This window comes from Cebidichthys violaceus, unplaced genomic scaffold (assembly GCF_023349555.1).
Source record: "Cebidichthys violaceus isolate CVI_PGR_0920_01 unplaced genomic scaffold, fCebVio1.0.p SCAF_9, whole genome shotgun sequence".
NCBI classification, from domain to species: domain Eukaryota; kingdom Metazoa; phylum Chordata; class Actinopteri; order Perciformes; family Stichaeidae; genus Cebidichthys; species Cebidichthys violaceus.
This window is the reverse complement of record NW_027176975.1, coordinates 11,832,444-11,852,413: the sequence shown is the minus strand read 5'-3', so window position 1 is coordinate 11,852,413 and position 19,970 is coordinate 11,832,444. Positions and strand designations below refer to the sequence as shown.

At 45.6% G+C, this 19,970-nt stretch overlaps 1 protein-coding gene across 2 annotated transcripts in view; it reads left to right on the top strand.

Annotated features, from left to right (window-relative positions):
* fbrsl1 (fibrosin-like 1) overlaps positions 1 to 19,970 on the top strand; it is a 261,462-nt gene that overhangs the window by 106,230 nt on the left and 135,262 nt on the right. For both annotated transcript variants that reach the window (XM_068703416.1, XM_068703415.1), the window contains exons 4-5: positions 6,095 to 6,196; positions 10,502 to 10,537. In XM_068703416.1, coding sequence (XP_068559517.1) covers positions 6,095 to 6,196; positions 10,502 to 10,537 — 138 coding nt within the window. The remainder of the gene's footprint in view (positions 1 to 6,094; positions 6,197 to 10,501; positions 10,538 to 19,970) is intronic.

Genomic DNA, 19,970 nt, shown 5'->3' with positions numbered 1-19,970 from the left:
ACAGCAGTGCACACTTGAAAATGAATGAATAAATCATTTTCTCTCTTAATCTCCAAAAGCTTTTGCTGACCACTAAGTGCAAATGTGGCATTTCCAGTGGCATGTACCACAACCTGAAGTTGTTTTACTGCCACTTTGAATGTGCCCTCTTTTTTGAAAGCCAAAGTGAACTTTGACTTGCAAATAATCACGTCGAGTTGAAAAAAATGATAGTACAACCTCCAAAGTGAGCGCCATTTGAATTTTTCTTGTTACCATGCATAAATCTTTAGCAAAATGCACTCACTGCTTTCAACGCTAATAGTGTACACAGAAATCAAAGCTGTGCATTTCTTGCAGAGCAACAAGAGAGGAGAAAGATCTGCATAATGTTGGCTCTGGCAATGAAGAGCAAAACGCAGATCCACAGCAACGCTCCCTTGCTTTCTTTCCAATAACATCATTAGCATTTCGACATCATCGGCCTAATTGTTGTTGGTAGCTTTGAAAAATGCTTGCCGTGGAGTGGGAGTCGAGGGGGAGAGGAGGGGGGGTGTTTTTTTTTTGCTGTAAGGCCTTGTGCTTATCAGTGCAGTGCAGATACTGTTCCTATGGTCCTGGCTGACAGGTGAGGTTTGTGTGTGTGTGTCTGTTGGTCGCGGTTGGTAGTGAACCCCCGGGACAGGTGCTGAGGGATGGGTTTCTCCCCCCCTCCTCCTCTCTTCCCTTGTTCCCTCCCTTCCCCAGGAGGCATATGGTGAGAGTGATTTGAGAGACCTGGGGCCCACAGGGAGTGCTCCTCTCTCCAGTTCATCTGTTCCAGACGGGGCCCTGCGGGAAACTCGGGCTCTCCTGAGGCCCCCGTTGGCTGGGAATCAGGCCGAGTAAGCGGCTTCGTTTTTAGGTTGACTGCTTTGTTACAGTGTCGAGCGGTCGGGATGGCCACCCCAGTTAGCGTTACACTGTCTAGCGTTGTACACTTCAATTTGGTGCTAATAGGTCATGCCCTCTAATTTGTTTTCTCCATACCCTGTTTGTATGCAACTGTTGCTTTTAATTTGCCGAATCTCGTCGTGTCCTGGTGTGATTGCTTGGAATAGAAACACTATCTTGCTGTGATTTCACAGGCTCATATTTGTGAACCAGCTCACAAATGTAATGTAGTTCTGAGTGCACTAGGAGAGAGAGTTATGGGGGCATTTTAGGCCTTGTATAATATGTGTACCTCTTTTATGTGGTCATTTATTATAAGGCGAGCTCTATGAATAATGTATGATTAAAAGGCTTAATGGATACACTGGGACTCGTCAAAATAAAAGCAAAAATCCATTTGCTCTCCCTGTAGTAAATCCAATAGCTTGTCCTTGGGCTAATTTCCAACTTGGGACTTAGTGGGGGAGTGAGTGCATGTCTTGATAGTGATTTCAAGGGAGGGAGGTGTTGGTTGTGCTGTAAAGTGAAAGAGAGACAGAAGAGGGAGGAGGAGGAAAAATTAAATGAGACATGGATGAGGAACAAAGCCGGGAACACCTCTTTCTCTTGATGCCTCCCTCCTTCATGTCACTCTATCCCCGGCCCTCTCTTTCTCTCCTTCCCTCTCTCCCGTCTCTGTCTCTCACCATCTTATGGCTCCTTCCCCCTGCCTCTGAGCAGCTGCCACTTCTGAGCCTGAAGAAAATGAAGGCAGATGAATCAATTTGGCCTGTGGCCCTAAAGTGCACTTGTCTGCACCCCAGGCTGGGCGGGGGAGGGGGGGGATAATGAGCCGATAGATTGAGCCGGTGCTGGAGCCCGGCACTGAGCGCTGAGGTGCCTTCGCCCGCCGCACCACCGGCCCCACTCTCTCACACACACACACACACACACACACACACACACACACACACACACACACACACACACACACACACACACACACACAATACACATACATACACATACTGCTTATGCCTCCCTGAGCAGCGGTAGCAGCCTGTCTCTGGGTTAATGGGGGTGAGGGTCCTTTGCGCAGGACACTTTTCAGAACAAATTAAAAGAAGGATCTGTATCCGTCCTCTTCAGCCCTCCCTTTTCCAGTATTGCCCCTCGTTTCCTCCCGCCCTGTGCATATTGGAGCTTGGTAGTGTGGAGGAGAAGAGCATCAAGGCAGCTAGAAAGGAAGGGGCGGGCAGGGGGCAAGATCCCAGGGTAATGAGGATTGACACTGGGACAAGGCTGAGGCACAGCCTCCCTGAGCGCTGTTGACAGGTGACGGCAGGCTTGGGAGAGACGAGGCAGAGTGAGAGGAGCTGAAGTAAGGAGTGAAAAAGCGAGGTCAGGACTAACAGCTTCTCTTATTCAAGGAGGAAAAACGCGGGAGACCACGTCCGATACCCCCCACCCCCCCACCCCCGAAAACCCCTGCAAGGTGAACGAGGTAGGATCAAGGGAGCAGGACAACAAAGCATCACCCGCCAGCCTCTAGCCAGCCCCCTGCTGACAGGCTGCAGATTGATCGACACTGCAAGGAAAGTGAGGAATTGGGAAAATAAAAGGAAAAGTTAGCCAAGCCTATCATGAACTGATGTGAACCACTACTGTCTCCATCGATGCCTTGACTAGCCCTTTCTAAGTAGACAGGCTTTCTGACTTCATCCAGGGTTAGAGTAGTATAAATGAGCAGACCCAAGTCGGCACTACTCAACTTAGGGGGAAATTAAGATGCTGGAGGGCCCTTTGAAGATAATTAAAGAGCACAGAGCGGCAGCCTCCAGAGAGGGACCGCAGACATGTTCAATACCGAGACTAATGGAGCTAATTTCCAGTACATTATTCATGTAAAACACAGGCCCTTACTGGGCCATGTTTTTCTACGTCTCTGCTCTCTGTCATCCTAAATCAAACTGCCCCCCCCCCCCCCCCCCCCACACACACACACACACACACACACACACACACACACACACATATTCACTTGCTGCTTCAACCTGATTAACCTTATCCCAATGATGCATGGGTCAACGTAAACAAACTAAATCCAACTATGGTGCTTTAAAACAGCCAGGTGGACAAGAACTGCTCCCTCAAGGCATCCCAGAAAATCACCTCAAGCATATTTGCTTTATGACCTTGAACTGTGTCACCAACCAATCACGTCTCAGTAGAGACTGTTAGCCCCACCCTAAAGATTCCTAACTTGTCCTTTAACATTAATGAGTGCACAAAAAAGAAGAAAAAAAACATCACATGAAAGCTGTACAGTTGGGAGCTTAGGGCCAATTAAACACCTCCCCAGACAGGGAATGATTCCCTGCCTTAATCACAGGCAGTCAGCGTTGCCAATCTTTTGTCAGAGTTGGTGAATTCCTGCCTAGATCAATTGCTCGCCTGTCCCGTTGAACAGTGGCTTGGGGAATGGTCCTTGCACGCTTCATCATTAACCTAGGCGGCTAATTAGACACTGTGCTCTGATCAATAGCCAAGCTGATTGCTGACTGGGTAATGTAGCTGCAGGAAGAGACGGAAACACTTGGGGCGCCGTCAGGAATTTGTCAGCAACACTGATGCTGGGTAAACAAAGTAATCAACGGCTGCACTTGACGGCGACGTGACGCCGACTGTACCTTTACACTCTGTCTCTGCCTCCATGCCTGCCTGCCTGCCTGCCTGCCAAGGAGGATTGCTCTCTTTGTGCTCTCCTTGAGAGAAGGAAATCAAAAAGGCCACCATCTATTTTGAGATTCAAGGAGTGATTAGGCTGACAGCTAGTCGAGCGAGAGAGGCAGAGGGAGAGGCTGCTAGAGGTGGAAGTCAAACCTGATTAGGCCCACCTGCCAGGTCTCTCTTACTTTCATCTCTACACCCTGATTGCTTGGCGGCGGCAGCTCCCTCCTCTCCGCCACGCTCATCCCACCCCACCCCTGTCCTGTCACTGTTGACCTCAGCGCGCTGCTAATGCCCCTTGGCCAATCAGCATGCTTGCCCTGGCGGCGGCAGGGTAATTAAAAGGGAATTGTGTCTACTTGGCATGTGAGCTGGTGGGCATGAGGGTAGACAAACACTCTCTCTCTGCCGCCTTGCCTCCCTCCCTCTCTCCCAGCCAGGTGGTAACGTACAGGACCTGTCAGATTAGCTGATGACCCTTTTAATTCTAGCCCAGCCGGGGGCCATAATTGATATTTACCGGGAAAGGTTAATTGTAGCAGTGATCTGCTTAAATTACAGTGGAGATCAGGAGAACAGGGCCAGCCACCATGCGTGCCGCCAGGGGAGCTGCTACATGCAAACTGCTAGTCAAATGGATTATACCCCACGGCCATCACCACTGTACTGCAAGGTGGGGAAGCTGCTTGGAACATTGTGATTGGCTGGTGCTGCATCAGCACATAGTCTTCATGCTGAGCTCGCCAACCTCCCATCTGGCTAGGAATATGAATGCATGCCAACTGTGGGTCTTGATGGCCTGCAATAAACCAAGCCATCCAGGTCTGCATCAGGGTTACCATGATGTGGGTGGTAATGCAGATACTGGCACTTATACATTTATGATGCTGATAGAGGTTATTTTGTGCCAGTATTAGATATTTTTATTTATTTATTTTTCTAGTTTCTTTATCAGAAAACAGCACAAATAACATGAAAATAAAATTGTTATTTTTTCTCTGAATGCTGGCAACGGTGAAAGTATGTATATTCAGCGTTGTCCTCTCAGTTTATGCTACATTTTGTCCCCTTTGTTTTTTACTGACCTCAAAGAGCTGAATTATAAGCCATATAAGGAATGTGCCTTAGCTGTGGTAAATGTGGATGTGGATTTTGGACAGTATTTAGCAGTGGACCCTGATTTTTTTATTCTACCTGTTCAGGAACATTAGATTTTCTGTACTGTATAGGCCAAGGCTAAAGCAAGCGCATAATAGACTTTTAGCTACTCTTGCCTCCCTGACGCTTGAGTGCGTGTGTCTGTGTCATATGTGCAAAACATGCTCAAGAAAAAAATTTCATCATACTTAAGTTGGACAAATTGGTGGAGTTATACTAGAATCGATATGTACTATATGTACTGGAAATCATTTAAATACAACAAAGACAAAATCGACTGAATTTGCAGTAATGTTCGGCTGGTATCACTGGCAGTAGTGGGTAGAGGTTTGGGGTTGCAGGTGTTTTTGCGACAGTCAGTTCTGCTTTGCATTTAGCCAAAGCACAAACTGACACCGAGCTGTGAGTCACCACACCAATTTTGTGTTTGCCTCAGGTAAAGAATGGAAGGACCATGGTCCATTGAAAGTCAGTTAAAGCCATTGTAGTTGTGCTGTATTGTTATGCATACATGCCCCACATGTGGAGTTGGTAAATCCTTTCATTTATGTCCCCGGTTTGAAACCGTCCTATACTGTTGTTTTTCTGTGTGTGAACGTTTGATATAAAATGTATATTTCTGATCTTCAGTTGTTGTGTCAAGGTTGAAGCTCTTGTAATTTAACAATCCTGTCTGAATGATAGAGGTCTAAAAAGCACCACCTCAACCGCTGGTCTTGTTTTCACAAGAAACCAAATGCATTACCCACATTTCAAACGCTATGTTGGTGGATGGAATAACATTAAATTATTCAATTATTATGATGGCAAAACTATTCAAATATAATAGTATAATTAGTATTTGCCGCTTTTCCATTGATTAATGATTCATCATAAAAAAATGTAAAAACAACTTTACTAGTGTTTTCATTTGCACGTAGCCTACATTTCTGTTGTCCCTTTCTCTTATACAATTGTGTTGGGGGTTTCTTCTTTATCCTGGGGATCCCATACATGCAGCCATAGACAAAATCCAAATAAGACTATGGTGTTCACAATAATGTCCTTGTCATTGTATTAAACTGGCAAAACATCTCAGTAATATTCTTTCAATACATAACAGTTTGAATTTGTCTCCTTGCCATTTTATGAAAGTAATAAACCACCAGTGAGTTACAGTTATTTGAGAGCAGCTTTTAGGATTATACTTTACGTCTCTCAAATGTCTCAAAAGTAACTGCTTCTCGGGATATATTGCTTTATTGTGGACACAGTGGTTTGGTTAATGAAGTAAGGGGATGACTTCAAGATGTCCTTTTTATTGTGTCCTCTGCAGATCAAACCTTTTGCGCTCTGTCCGGTCAAAGTCAGAGAGGACGAGATGGTGCAGGAGCTCAGCCGACCGCACAGAAGCAACTCCAAGGAGCAGCTCAGCGAGGTGAGTCCTTGGACAAGACCTTTCGCCTTTTCCCAGACCTCCTACAGCGAGCCAGGCTATCCGCTTTCACAGGCCAGGGCAGGAGACCCCTGAAGTGGGATATAGAATGCGGTAGGGCGACAACAACATCGAGGCTGAGATCAGAGAGCAGCTGGTGCAGTAGCTCCTGCTGTTTCCAGCTATCACCTCATAAATCCCCTGTGCGTTGGGGAAAAGACTGGCTGGCTGGCAGCACACAGACAGGAAATGATTAGGCCGGTCGCACAGCATCACCTTGTTGGCCTGGCATTATTTAAGCATGGCGCGGTTAAATGTAGACATGACCTAACGCAGTTCAGCCAGGTGTGGGCTGACCTGGCTGACCCCAGAATGGAATGAGTTAAAGAGACTGTTCCAATTATGGCTGTGGCAGCATCCATATGCCAGCCCATTTAGAGGATGAGTAGGTGCCAAAGAAAAATGGAGGCCAGGCATTGGTTCAGCATAACGGATGAAATAATGCAATTTAGATACAGGGAACGTAATGAGAATTTATGCAAAATCCCAAGCGGCTCATTTTAAATGAATGTAGAAATATGCTTCCTAACTAATGCCTGTCAAGCAGACCTCCCAAACCTAACAAAATTCAATCAGACTGTTCATTTAGCTGACGAAAGCAGGAGGAGAGAGAGAGGGAGAGAGAGAGAGAGAGAGAGAGGGAGAGAGAGAGGGAGAGAGAGAGAGAGAGAGCGAGAGAGAGAGAGAGAGAGCGAGAGAGAGAGAGAGAGACAAATGTGCAGCTCCCTTTTCCAGCAGGGGTAAAATGATGGAGGGAAAAGATGTTAATGAACGTATTAAATGCATTGTTTTAAGCTATTCAGCATTCCAATTGAAAATTCAGCTTGATGAAGAGAAAAAAAAAATCGGCCAGCCTAATTTTTCCCATTTTCATCCTCTTTTCTCTGTTTCTCTCGTGCACTGTCCCCCCGCTTCCCCTCGTGTTATTTCTCTTGAATTTGTGTAAAAGGCTGTCTTTTAATGAAAAAGTCAGGGGGAAGAGGCGGGCTTGTCAGATAAAAGACCGGCGCTGGTTGACAGCTCTGACAGGGATATACGACAAGCACAGAAAAGGAGAGGGGGGGGCACGGAAGAGGGGGGTGGTAGAGTGGGGGTGGAAGTGGTGGTGGTTGTGGTGATGTAGGTGGGGGTGGCGGCACTGTTGAAAATTGCACGCTGTAATCGCCGTCGGTGTTAGATGTGGCATGTCTCTCTAATCTGCTGCCAAATAAATGGTGCACAGACGCTGATCGTCGTAGCCACGGCATCCATATCTATCCATCTCTATTCCTCTGCTTGTCTTTACCTTTCTCCTCCTCTTTCCGTCTGTCCCTCTCTCTGCTGGCTTTACTCCACTCAGTAAAGGCCTGGACATAAAACACACAGCGAGATTCCTCACCAACACCGTGTCACTGTCTCTATATTTTTTCAGCTCCATGAAGTCTCCGCCACCACACTGAGAGCACTGCTAATTTTCGTAAAACACGCTCCACCGTATCAAAGTGGCTCCCCAGCTTTAAGAGCTTTTAACTAATGATGCCGCATCTGCAATGAGTAAAATGGATTTCTCTTGTCTTACCGCCAAAGGAAATAGAGACAAATGCGACATGTGGACGCGCCCGCCTGTAAAAACAGTCATGCATCAATTTGGGAAAAACCGAAGGAGATGCTGTTTGTTCATTGCAATGGTTGGGTCTTTATCTGTTTATTTTGACTAGGTAATTGTGCCTGCGGTGCAGCGGGGCCCCGGCACTAAGCCACACAGGGATTAGTGAAATATGAGGTGGTGGAGGGGGGTGGGTTTCACAGCATCTGTATCCTGCGGAGGAGAGGGCGGCAGCTGTGGTGCTGTCAGGGTCTCTAACACCCTCCTGTATCCACCCACTCCCACCCACATGGAGCCAAACCCACAAGCTACCTGCTCTGCCACAGAAGGCATACATGTTCGCATCCCTTCCCTTATCATGCTCCATCGAGCTCTGATTGGTCCGCCTCTCTGAGTTGGGAGAAGATGGACTGGACCCTCCCCTCTTGTCGCCATGTTTTTCATTTTCTATCCTTTTTTTGTAAGGAGAGTGGAGGAGGGGGCATGGAAATGGGGAGAGGATTAGGGGGAGGATTTAGCAACATTTCTCTTCTCCGGGGCTGTTTAGTTAACCCTTAAATGCCGCCAGCATCCACCCCATCCCTCTCGCTACCAACCAACATAATCACCACACACACAAACACACACACACACACACACACACACACACACACACACACACACACACACACACTCGTCCTCCTCCATCCCCCACGCTCCCTCTCTGGGGCGGGTTCTTAAATCCTTTTGAAGTCCTAAGCGCGGCAGAAATCCATTGAGAGCCATGTATAATGGCTTTTAAGAGAGAGTGTTTAGCTGGATGCCGACCCTATGGCTTATGAACCGCTGGCGTTTTAATGGATCCCCCCCTTCCCTCCCCTCTTTTCCTCCCTTCACCGGCACTAAATCCAATGGATTGTCCCTCATTATCATTTAAATAAGCCTCTCTTTCTGCTCAGAACGCTCCAAGTTGAATGAACTCTACATAGTAAGGCTAATTCCAAATGGCCTTGGCCTCCCACCACCTATGCACATATGCACTCACACACAAACACATGCACACACGTATCTAAGTGCACAGACAACAGAGCACATTCTCACTGGAACCTGGCTTTTATTTCTACATATATTGCCTTCTGTTCAGTTTTTCCTGCCCTCTCCTCTGGCCTTGTCTCTGGCCTCGCTAGTGAAGGGAGCGGAGAGGTTGAGCAGAGCAGGAATAGCCTTTTGATTCCCGCAGAGCCGGCTTTCCGGTCCGCGGCGGGACTCCTCCCTAATCGTCACCGCAGGAGCCGTGCTGCGAATCAGAGGGGCACACAGGCGATGATGAGGGCTGAGGCCAAGAGCAGGTGTGGGAGAATGGATGAGGGGTATTGGGAGGGTGCAAAACAAGAGAGGCAGTGGCGGTGAAGGTGTGGGGGAGGTCGCTTGGATTGAAGGTGGACCTATGGATGAAATTGGTCTAGCAGAAAAGTCCCCTCCAGAGACCAGGGGGGGAGAAATTGCCAATCTAGACATAGGAATAAAAGAAGTGAAAAGTGGAAGTGGAGGGAGGGATATAGAGATTGGTATTCTTGCTGGGCTCTGACAGACAGAGCCAGAGAACAGAACAAAACCTAGCTATTCCGTCTCCATCCTGCTCTTGTTCAGCATTTAGAGGACTGCATTAGAAAACACAGGAGGAGTTTAATGGGCCAAAACACATCCCTAAATGCATTGAAGAGATATTTGTCTTGAGTAAAAGGGGCTGAAGCAAGTTGATTTGGTTCCAAAATGTGGTCGACACCAAGTTTAAAAAAGATCTCAGCATCTAATGAAGGACATTGTTTAGTATAAATATTGTTTGACAAAATTACATTCTAGATGGATTTTCTTTTGTCATAAATGTTTAATAATGATCATATTATTTTTGTCTGTAAAAGATGTAAAGCACTTTGGAAATGATCTCTTGCCTGTTGATGCTACTCTTATTCAATACCGTTTGTTTGCGAAACAAATTCCTGGGACATTATAAGATGGAATAAGAAGAGAAGCATCTTCTGCTAGCAGGGTAGATCTAGACATCTATATTTCTATATCACGGTGTGTTTTATAATTTGTAAACTGGTGCAAGTGATGGATTCACTCCCATGTGTCTATCAATGTCAGATGTTATTCCTGCAGGCACAGAAGCAAGTGGTGACAGTTAATCTTGAACTGCACTGCAACGCATTACCTCTATTATAACACGATCTGAAGCCTAAATCATTTTGTCTACAGAAAGTCAACAGGCAAAGATTAGACCACGTCATTAGTCATCCAGTTGCTTCTTAAGGTACCCTCTGTATCCCAGAATCTCAGATTCAAGTACAGCCTGCACACTTCACACGCCATAGAATGACTATGGTGCACTATATTAATTATAGTCTTAGAAAATGATTAAGGTTCTCTACAGTGTATTTCTATGACAAATCAGGTCTCTCAGTAGGACATGAATGATTGTTTTTAGAGCGGTTGCTGCTCAGCAGCCCCCACGGTGGATGCCAGAATGTATGGGAGGGATGTGTGCGGCGTGTGGTACATGGCGGGGCGGGTAAAAGGTTAACGTGAATATTGATATTAAAGCGGCGCTGCTTCATCATGTCTGTGTCAGCGAGTGAAACGCTCCTTAAAGGTCATCCCTGTTCTCCTCTCTCTCCCTACAGAGTTCCATTCACTCGCTGTCAGGCCGCGGCTACTCGGTAAGTGGCATTTTCATGCTTCATAGCTTTACGGCAGAATTACAATCTCCAACGACCCGCTTTATGGCCCCGGCGCTCGACATTTTAATTATGTTAAATAGAGTAATGGAGAAATCATGATATTAGGAACATTAATTCTGGCTGACTGACTGATTAAATTGCGGGAAGGTGTCCTGCGCTACCTTGGCGAAAAGAGCCTTGTTTTATTGGCATCGATCAGCATTCACCGGTGCTGCAATTTGGCTGTCACAGTTTTATGTCTTCCTCCAGTGGCTGTCAATGGAGGATGCTTTTGCTCCCATATATGAAAATACGCCTAAAAGCCTCTTAAAGGCCCCAGTATCTATGCAATAAATACGATGTCTCACCACCACAGAAATGCATGTACATGTACACCTTCAGGAGGATGCATAGCCGTTAAACGTGTCCTGTGATTTGTTGGAAATGACTGACTGTACATTAATAGGAGTCAGTGAGATGGTTTCTGCCATAGACCATGTGTTGTTCAAGGTAAATGTGCCCAAGAGGAATATTTAGTGATTCCTTGGAAAACGTCAACCCAATCCTTTCAAACATAGACTAGTTCACAAATTGTCAGAATAGGACTATTTTTATCCCTTGAAAGCATCTGTTGCCTTACCCCAGTGCCTTTTCCAACAGTTAATTTGTGCTCTACCACGCCCATTGTTTCAGTGATGTGCCTAGTCTCTGGGTAATAGAGACAGCAGTCGTCCTTTATGTCCTTTGCTTAAAGGGGAACTAATAAGAGGAACATTCTTTAAAGCGTGCTACTTTTAGCTGATGAGTGGCATATGGCAGTTCTTATTGCAGCTTGGAAGCAATCATCCCGACAAACAAAACAACTATAAATGGTTTGTCATCGTTAATCTGCCTCAAAGGACTGCAGTTAAAGCGCTGAACAAAGCTTAACTTCAAAAGACCTTGATCTCTGTGCAATCTTTTGTTTTATTTATTTTTTATTTTGTTTTAATAGAACATGTCACATTCCTATTCCCCGGCGGCTGCATACTCACAGATGGATGAAAACAAATAAGACCTTCCAAAAAAGCTTGCGGAGCCCTTTGGCTCAAGCTGTCAGTTTGAGTCGGCAGGGAACGTTATCTGAGAGAAAGAAGGGGAGGAGTCAGAGTGAGTGGGCAGAAATGAAGGGGAAGGAGGCTTGGTGGTGGTGGTGTGAGGTCATTGGCATTTGGCACTGTGCAAGAATAGGAAAGTCCAGTTACAAGGGCAGGAAGTTTTACGTTGTCTGGCTCCGCTCCCTGGCTATCCGATGGTGCTATCTGCAGCATTCTTAGCCTCTGGGTACCTCCTGGGTGCTGAGCTCTGACTCTCAATCTGCTCTGCTGCCGGGCCCGCTTGATTTCTGGGGTCTCCTTATCTGTAAGTGCTTCAGGCTTTACAGTATGATTGTTTCGAAGGGGGGGGCATGGGGTGTAGGGTCAGGGGGCTCTAGGGATCTGCCACGCAGAGGCAGAGTGGGTATGGGAGGAGGCGAGGGAGGAGAAAGCCAGGGTCTGCATGGAGCGTTATGGCTGGAGGAAGAGAGAGGCTCTGTATGTGGGTGGGGTGGTGCTGTTAGCGGGGTGGGGGGGGGGGTCAACGAGGCGGGCACACAGGCGTAGGCAGCGCTACCGGCCACCAATAACAGGGCTATCTCCTGGTTGGCCTCTGGCACTGATCGCCATCAACTGCTCTGCCTCTCCACAAACTCTCAAAAAATCACGCTGGTAGATGTGACGGTTATCTGTCACAAGGCACTAGGAGGTAAAAAAAGGCAATCGCTCCTGACAGTTTGTTTTCTACTTCTATGGGAGATAACGCCTCTTGTTGTGTGTGCTTCCATATGTCACCCTTCTTAGGTTGCCTGCCAGGCTTTAATGGCCTCATTTGAATGGTTTGCTCAAGAATGTAAAGGCAGTCCCCGGGCTTTAGTTCCAGACTCATGAAAAGGGAAATTGGAAGTTACTAGGGTGTTTTCAACACAAGAAAATACCTTCATACTGTGTTAAAGTGATTTGGCACACAATCTGCAGAAACATGATATGTCTCCTCGTCAGTCTGTTGTACTTTTTTTTTCTTCACTACTTTCTTTGTTTGTCTAGAAAACTGAACAAAGAGCGAAGAAATATTTCATCACTATGTCACAGTTAGAAAGTTGCTAATTAAATCCAAATTTCCAAGTATTTATAGTGCTTCCAAGTTGTATCTAGTGGATTGCAGACACTATGGTGTAAGTGATATGATTCTGCAGGGTGGTGCAACGTTAAAATGAAGCCGCTTATGGCTGATAATTTCAATACGTTCATATTTGAGGATTTAAGTGATTGCAGAAAATTACATAGATGTTTTTTGTGTTAAGTATTCTAAAAAATAGTGGCCATTGAGTTTTCATTCTTGCTTAGGCACAGGCAATGGAACAGTCTTAACACTCCCTTTCTATAGTGTACAGACAGTAATAGCAACCGTGTTAATATATTTGTAACTTTTCCTGTGCCTCACTTTTGACTGACAAATAAAGGCAAAAGGCCAAAAAAACTATAAAAAAAACGAAATAATTAAGTTACCCATTAGACAACTGGTGTGATGTTCAATTCCACAATATATATATATATATATATATATATATATATATATATATATATATATATATATATATATATATATAAAATGAACTGCAACCCACCAGAGTTGGTAAGCAGTGATGTGTTGACTTTATTGCCATTGCACCGGTTGCCTTGGTTAGCTTATGTGTATACTGCAGGACAGACAGGACAACAAAGATCTGTCTCAACAGATTGTACTTGTTATGGTGAAGACAAACCTCCTTAAGTTACTCATTCATACAAACATGATGTGTTTATCCAGGTGATGACATTGCTAGACTTGACCCCCCCTCAACTTTCATCTCCCATTCAGTGGTGAGTGACCGCTGAGTCCAGCGGCGATGTGTAGCAGCAGGATTGAGACTCACTATCTTGCTCTCTGTGGAAGACTGGATATGGAATTGCGTATCAGGCCAAGTCTCTCCTGTCTGCTTTGTGCAAGCTTCATTATAGCCTCGGCTATGTTTGGGAGACAATATCTGTGCCTTGTTTCCTGCGCTGCTACCTGTTTGTTGTTCCACTGGAGATTGGCCTGGGCTCTGGCGATTTATCATCCTCTCTCAGGGGCTCCTTGATAAAGAACCCAACATCCCTCTCTGCGCCTGGGAGATAGAGGCTGCAAGAAACGGGGAAAATGTCAAAGAATCTCACTGCAACGATCTGCCCATCCTGTCGCTACCCCTGGGCTGGACATACTGTATAGGGGAGGAGACATTTTAGCTAAGCGAAAAAGACAACACACCTCCCTTTCCTTTCAGATGAAGTGATTGATTCATCTTTTATAACCACCCAAGGCCAAGCTACGGCTCATGTTTTCACGCACGATAAAAGCATAGAGCTTTGTCTGACAGTATAATCTGACTCGTCTGTTTTGGGGGGGTTTATCTCTGCGATGTCAGGGAGTAAAACCTTAGCCCGAGTGTTTGGGTTGAGGGAGAGTGCTCGGAGCGCTCAGACACACCCATTCTTCATTCCCCCTGCTCGGGTTTTCATAATCATATTTAACGCTAAATGACTCTATACTCTAAACAGAGCAGTCTCAGAGTAATTTGTGCATTCTTAAACATCCTTGTTTTAATTGATTTGGCATTCACGACCTCCACATTGTGGCAAACACGCGTCCCTGTCTGAATGACGAGGCTTTTTACAAGATCTTTATCGAATACAAGGATTATGTCACTTAATTATAATAGAAGCCATTAAAGCTTCACGCTTTATTAAACAAAACGACACAGATTCACTGGATTAAATGCTAAACTGCAGCAATTGAGAGGAAATTGAGTGTAAATTATATCTTAGATTTTTTTCAGCAAGGTCTTTTTGGTCACTGCACCATTATCGGCATACAGAGTTACAACAAAAAGCCATTGCTGCTTCCCACACAGTATATGAAATGTCTTAACTGAGTCTTTGTGAGCACCTCTATATATCACTCTCTGTCTCTCTCTGCTTACTTTTTAGCGGGGTATGCAGGTGTCTCTATACCACCGGCTCTGCACATGGTGAAAATTAGTGAAGGAAACCAAGAACCCAGCAGGAGTGGGCCGGGGCCCTGACATTGTCCTGGCCTTGGGGTGGGGCTCTGCCTGTCAGGGGCCTCTCTATGAGGGCTGTCCGCCTTGAAAAACCTATTTGTTTATCCCCGTGTGCGGTCCGGCTTCAGATCCCGGACCCTGCTGCTCTCTGCGCACTGGGGACCTGGGCTGTTGCCGCTAGCAACAGATAAAAATTGCTGTTAACCACAGCGGGGCCCACAACACATCAATCAACAGTTCTGCAGATAAAGGCTGCAGGCTTCTGGGGCCCCGGCTGAATGGCACGGTTGAAAATCCTTTTCCAGTGGCTGAGCACACACAGCTCTGATGGTGGAGGCCTGCTATCATTCAGAGTTGAGGAGGGGAACTTCATTTTCAGCAATGCAGCTCAGGTTTTGTTCTAATGGAGATGCATTAGAATGGCACCGGCACAAAGGGGACTCTGGGAGAGGTCATTTGAATAAACAGGCGAGACTGTGAATTAGTGTTGACCGGGCCTCAGAAAAAACGGCCCTGGCATAGTTCAGTTGATCCAAATGAACTCTTAATTGCTTTTGCCACTTGGCTTTGCTCTTAAGGCTGCTTAAAAGCTGGGACGTTCAGCTTCATCGCATTCCACATAGCCCGTTCGTTAGGACTTGAGATCAACGATTGGAAATGACTAGAAGCTATACTTCCAAGGCCCAAAATGGCATTAGTATAAAAAAGGTGACTTCAATGGCTCATTCTAACCTTTTTTTAATCTTATTCCACCAACTTAAAGCAAATTTATGGTGATGACTTTGATGCCTGGTAATGAAAAAGAACAATACTCATCTTTTCTCATATCAAATCCAGTTAATGTATTCCCAGACGAAGCTCTATGCTATCACCCATGTTGGAGTTAGTCCAAATGAAACACCGGCTCTCATGAGTAAAAGCATTAGTTTTATCCCCCGAAGCCGAGCCTTGATTATCATCACTCTTGCGTAGTTTCTCCTGGATGCACTGTCCCCTAACTCACATTTGCCCCACTTTAAACAAATAGCCCTATAATGTAACAATCTAACAATTCTCTGAGGATTTGTTTACTGCAGGCTTTCTCCCCATTAAGTTTCACGAACACTGTAGACAAATAAAGTGGTAATTCCACTTTATCATATGTTACATATACCACAATCAAGCAGCAATTACATGCTCCTTCCATTTGTAAGAGCTCCCAATGCCGACGTGGATGTTTTAATGAGGGCTGTAATGAACGCTCAGGGTGTTTGGCAAGTCTCCGAGATGTTGCCGGGGCTTTTATGGCTCCCCATTATAACGTACAATTTGCATCAGCAAATTACAATGCTCCATATCATTATCCTGCACCAAGGCCCGATCATAAATTAGAGCTCCAATTACAAACATCTATCTGGGAACGGGGAATGAATATGATGGCAGCCCACCATAAGCAGGCAGGAGGGACAGAAAGCCTCCTGTGGACTGTGGGACGAGACTTCCATAGAGGTGTGATATTCTCATAAACCCACCGTATGGGGAGTTGATGCTTCCAAAAGAAATAGACTGTTTTGGGGTAAGAACGTCTGCTAGTTCTGTTTTGGCTGTTCCATATGTTCCATATTTCACGGCGCTCTGCACAGTGAACTTTTTGGTGTTTTAATCGTCTTCCTTCTGCAAAGCACAACACCCACTGACTTTGGTGACTGACTGCGTAACACTCCTCATTCAAAGCTATGTAAGCCTGTCCATTCGGCTGTGTCTCAATTCAGACCCAGCTATGTCCCTGTCTCTGTCTCTTCCAATCTCCTTCTGTCTCACTCTCTCTCCCTTTCTCATTCTACTTGATTATACACTGGAGGGAACATAATAAATCATAGAGATTTATCATGCTGCAACTTATTAATTCGACGCCACAAGTGTAATATTAGTCTATGTCATTTAAAGAAGCAGACATTGCAGCATTGCCAATGTCCCCCGAGGAATTTAGAGGAAGCCATTTAAGTTTGGGCAGAACCTAATGAGAAAAATAACGTACTTTGCAAGACTTTTCATATCCCAAGACTTGTCATGGTTGTTCTTCACTTGCACTTCTTCATAACACACCTCGCTTACTCTGACTGATGTGGAGATTCAGTGCCCGCTTCTCTCCTGAGCGCTAACAGTTGTTGTAAGGAAAACAAACAGCAGTGTACCTGTGATGGCTGTGTTGCCTGTAATCCGCGACCTATGACCGAATCTCGAATGGAATGGTGGAACAAAAGGCGTACGTCAACAGAACGCTTCAGGCGCTGAGCAGAAACCAGCTACTGATGAGACAAAAGGCCTGCGGGTCTCCCGCAAACCCACAAGAGCTCCCCGACGCCGCACAAACAAAGCCTGAAATTAAGAAGAGCCAGAGGCAGGCCCATTTCTAGAGCAAAGCTAAAGTGTTCCTTTTTCATGGCCTCTGTGGATTTCCAGTATTGGATTGTAATAGGGCAGGATGCGAAACAACACTTTGCCATTTTCAGTCACAGATTTTGAGGAAGCAGGTTTCTCATCCTTTTTTTCTCTCTCTTCTCTTTTACGCCTCTCTCAACATTCACACCTCCTACCACACTTTCCGAGCAAATTTTAAAGGTACTAAACCCACCCTTGTAGCCTTTGTCAGATGATGTTTAATTCATATTTTGTTTTGCATTTTAACCTTGCTTATCTGTAGGATCAAACGCATCCAACTGTGCTTTTTGGCTGCAAAGCCAGAGCATAGAGGATGACTGCAAGCCCTTGTTTGAGTTTGAGAGGTCATGAGATGAAGAGACTTTCTTCCATATTCACAGACACCCCCTGGCAATTATTCCTGCTATCTTTAATGTTTCTATGAATCTATTAGGGTTAAACCTCCCACCCGCCTCTCTACATGTAACTCTACCCCGCCTGAATACCTTTTCCAAAAACCTGTACAAAAAAGTTTTACTAAGTAGGTCATGTTCTGCCACTCGTCTTCTAATCACTCAACGAAAAGAACACAATTTCTCTCCATCGGAGCCCATGGAGCCTTGCTCCTGGGATTTCTGTGAGCAACATACACTCATTTGATTTTCTGGCATGTGTTGTCTCCTTTTCCTTTCTCTCTACACTCGTCTTTTTTACTTTCCTTACCGATTATCTGACAGCACACAAGCAACACCTACCCTGCCTCCAACTTCACTAGACACACACATATGCACACAACCCCTCCTCCTTCCCCCTAAGTCTCTCTCTCGCTGTCTCTCTGTCTCTCTCAGTAGATAAGGTGTCTGACAGTAACAGCAGGTAAGGTATAATATTACAGGAGAAGCAGGGGCAATTATACCTCCAGCTGATGCTGGTGTGTTTATGAGGAGAGTAACTGTTAATGACAGTGTTGTGGTTTCTCCAGAGGCTGGAGTACAGTTTAGGGAAACCTGCTGTTTTTTTGTCAACCTAGCTTCCTGTTAAGTTGTAGATGAGTTTTTTCTGTTTGATTTTTGGTCTTTCACTCTCTCTCATGCCTCGCAGACACTGAGAGCCTTCCATTTGGGCTGCCGTGCCTTTGTGTTGCCCTCCACATGCTGTGGTTTAACCTTTAGGGCAAACACTGGCACCAAGCTGGTACAGGTCTCCTGTAATGTAATGCAACTAGCATTTGGGTACTGACTGTATTGCACAAAAAAAGTTGGCTTCTTAAGGTCAATGCAGCTTGTCTTGGTAAAGCATACTGGTAAACACCTGTATGTGCACACATTAATACACATATACAGAACGGTGTTTGCAACTGCAGGTCTCACAGTGGGGTTTTAGCTGCCTTTCCACTTCCCCCCTACGTGCCCTCACACACGGCAGGCAGATCGTAGAGATTGGAGAGGAGTTTGTGTTTAGATGAAGAAGCTTAATCATAATTGCACAGGGTTTCAAGCAGTGGTGCTCTCCCAGAAGCTGTTCCTGGCTTCGCAGCAAGAGGTTTTAGCAGTCCTGGGATATACATTAGAAATGTATCACAAGCTAGTTTTTAACACTCCAACAATACTTTTCTGGCATTGCAAATTCAATCTACTGTGAAGTGAAAGCAAAACTGATATAAAGAAATTAGTTTGTATGCCAAACACATTTAAGTAAAAAACTAACAACACAAATCCAGAACACCTTACAATGTGTTGTCAAGCCATTACTCACAGTTGTTATTTGCCATGTTTGACCATATGTAAATCCTTATGCACTTCTGTCTGTGCCAGATGGTGCTAAGACACTATTTCTCATTTGTTTCCTCTGAGGCTGCACCTGTTGGGGCTGAATCTACCTGACTGTCCGTATCCTCTTTAGACCTACTATTTGTGAGGATATCCATTGCACTCTCTGTAACATTGCAGAGATCCTACAGAAGCAGTGAATCAAAGTGTTAATGTGAAATATATATATGAATTCAATATTTGTACTCCTGTATGAACCTTATGGCTGCTGAGTCAGTTTAACCACTACTGACGCAGTTGGAGTTACTGTTATTGTGGTTGTCCTGGCTTAGCTGTGACCCTCTCACTGATGGCTGGTTGTTAATGTTTTGGGCGGTCTTCAAAATGAAGGTTGTTTTACTGTTTCACTCATTGAAAGTCACTCTGGGTAGAAGAGTGAGCTAAATGCCAGGAAATGTTAATGAATGCCAGACTTACCCACCAGTCTTCTGCCCATGACCATCCACGCTGCAGACCCCATCCACTGTGCCTTCAGCGTGTGGTTGGCCTTGGCCCGATCACACTGGGGCACATGGGAGATTAACTGGGCTGGCTTACTCACTCAGCAGGTTCCCCGACTCCCCTCCACTCATCCCGGCCCAATCTGCCAGCTAGCCTCCTGCTCCACCGAGCCATGGCAGCAGGGCACCACAAGCCCGGCCCGCCTTCATTACGCCTGCCAGATGGGCTGAGAATTAGATTCAAACTCCCACCATGGAGGGAGGGAGTGGAGAGAGATTGAGGAGGGAGGAAGGGAGAGAGGTGGCGGAGAAAAAGGGAGGAGGGAAGAAAGTTGTGGGGGGAAGAAAGTAATGGTTTTTGTTTTCATTTATGTTGCAAGTTATTACATTTTAATGTAACACCCCTGGGACCTGGCAGCATTAAATGCCTGTTCTTGAATAATCGACACTAACTGCAAGCAAATGCTAGGGAGAAATGAAATTAGCGAGCGCAGCAATTTGGCACAGTGATTATCGGCTCCTTGGAGGCACTTCCTGATGATTTAAGAATGCTAACATTTAAGCAAGTCAGATCTCATTACTCTTCAAGGTTAAATCGAGCTGTG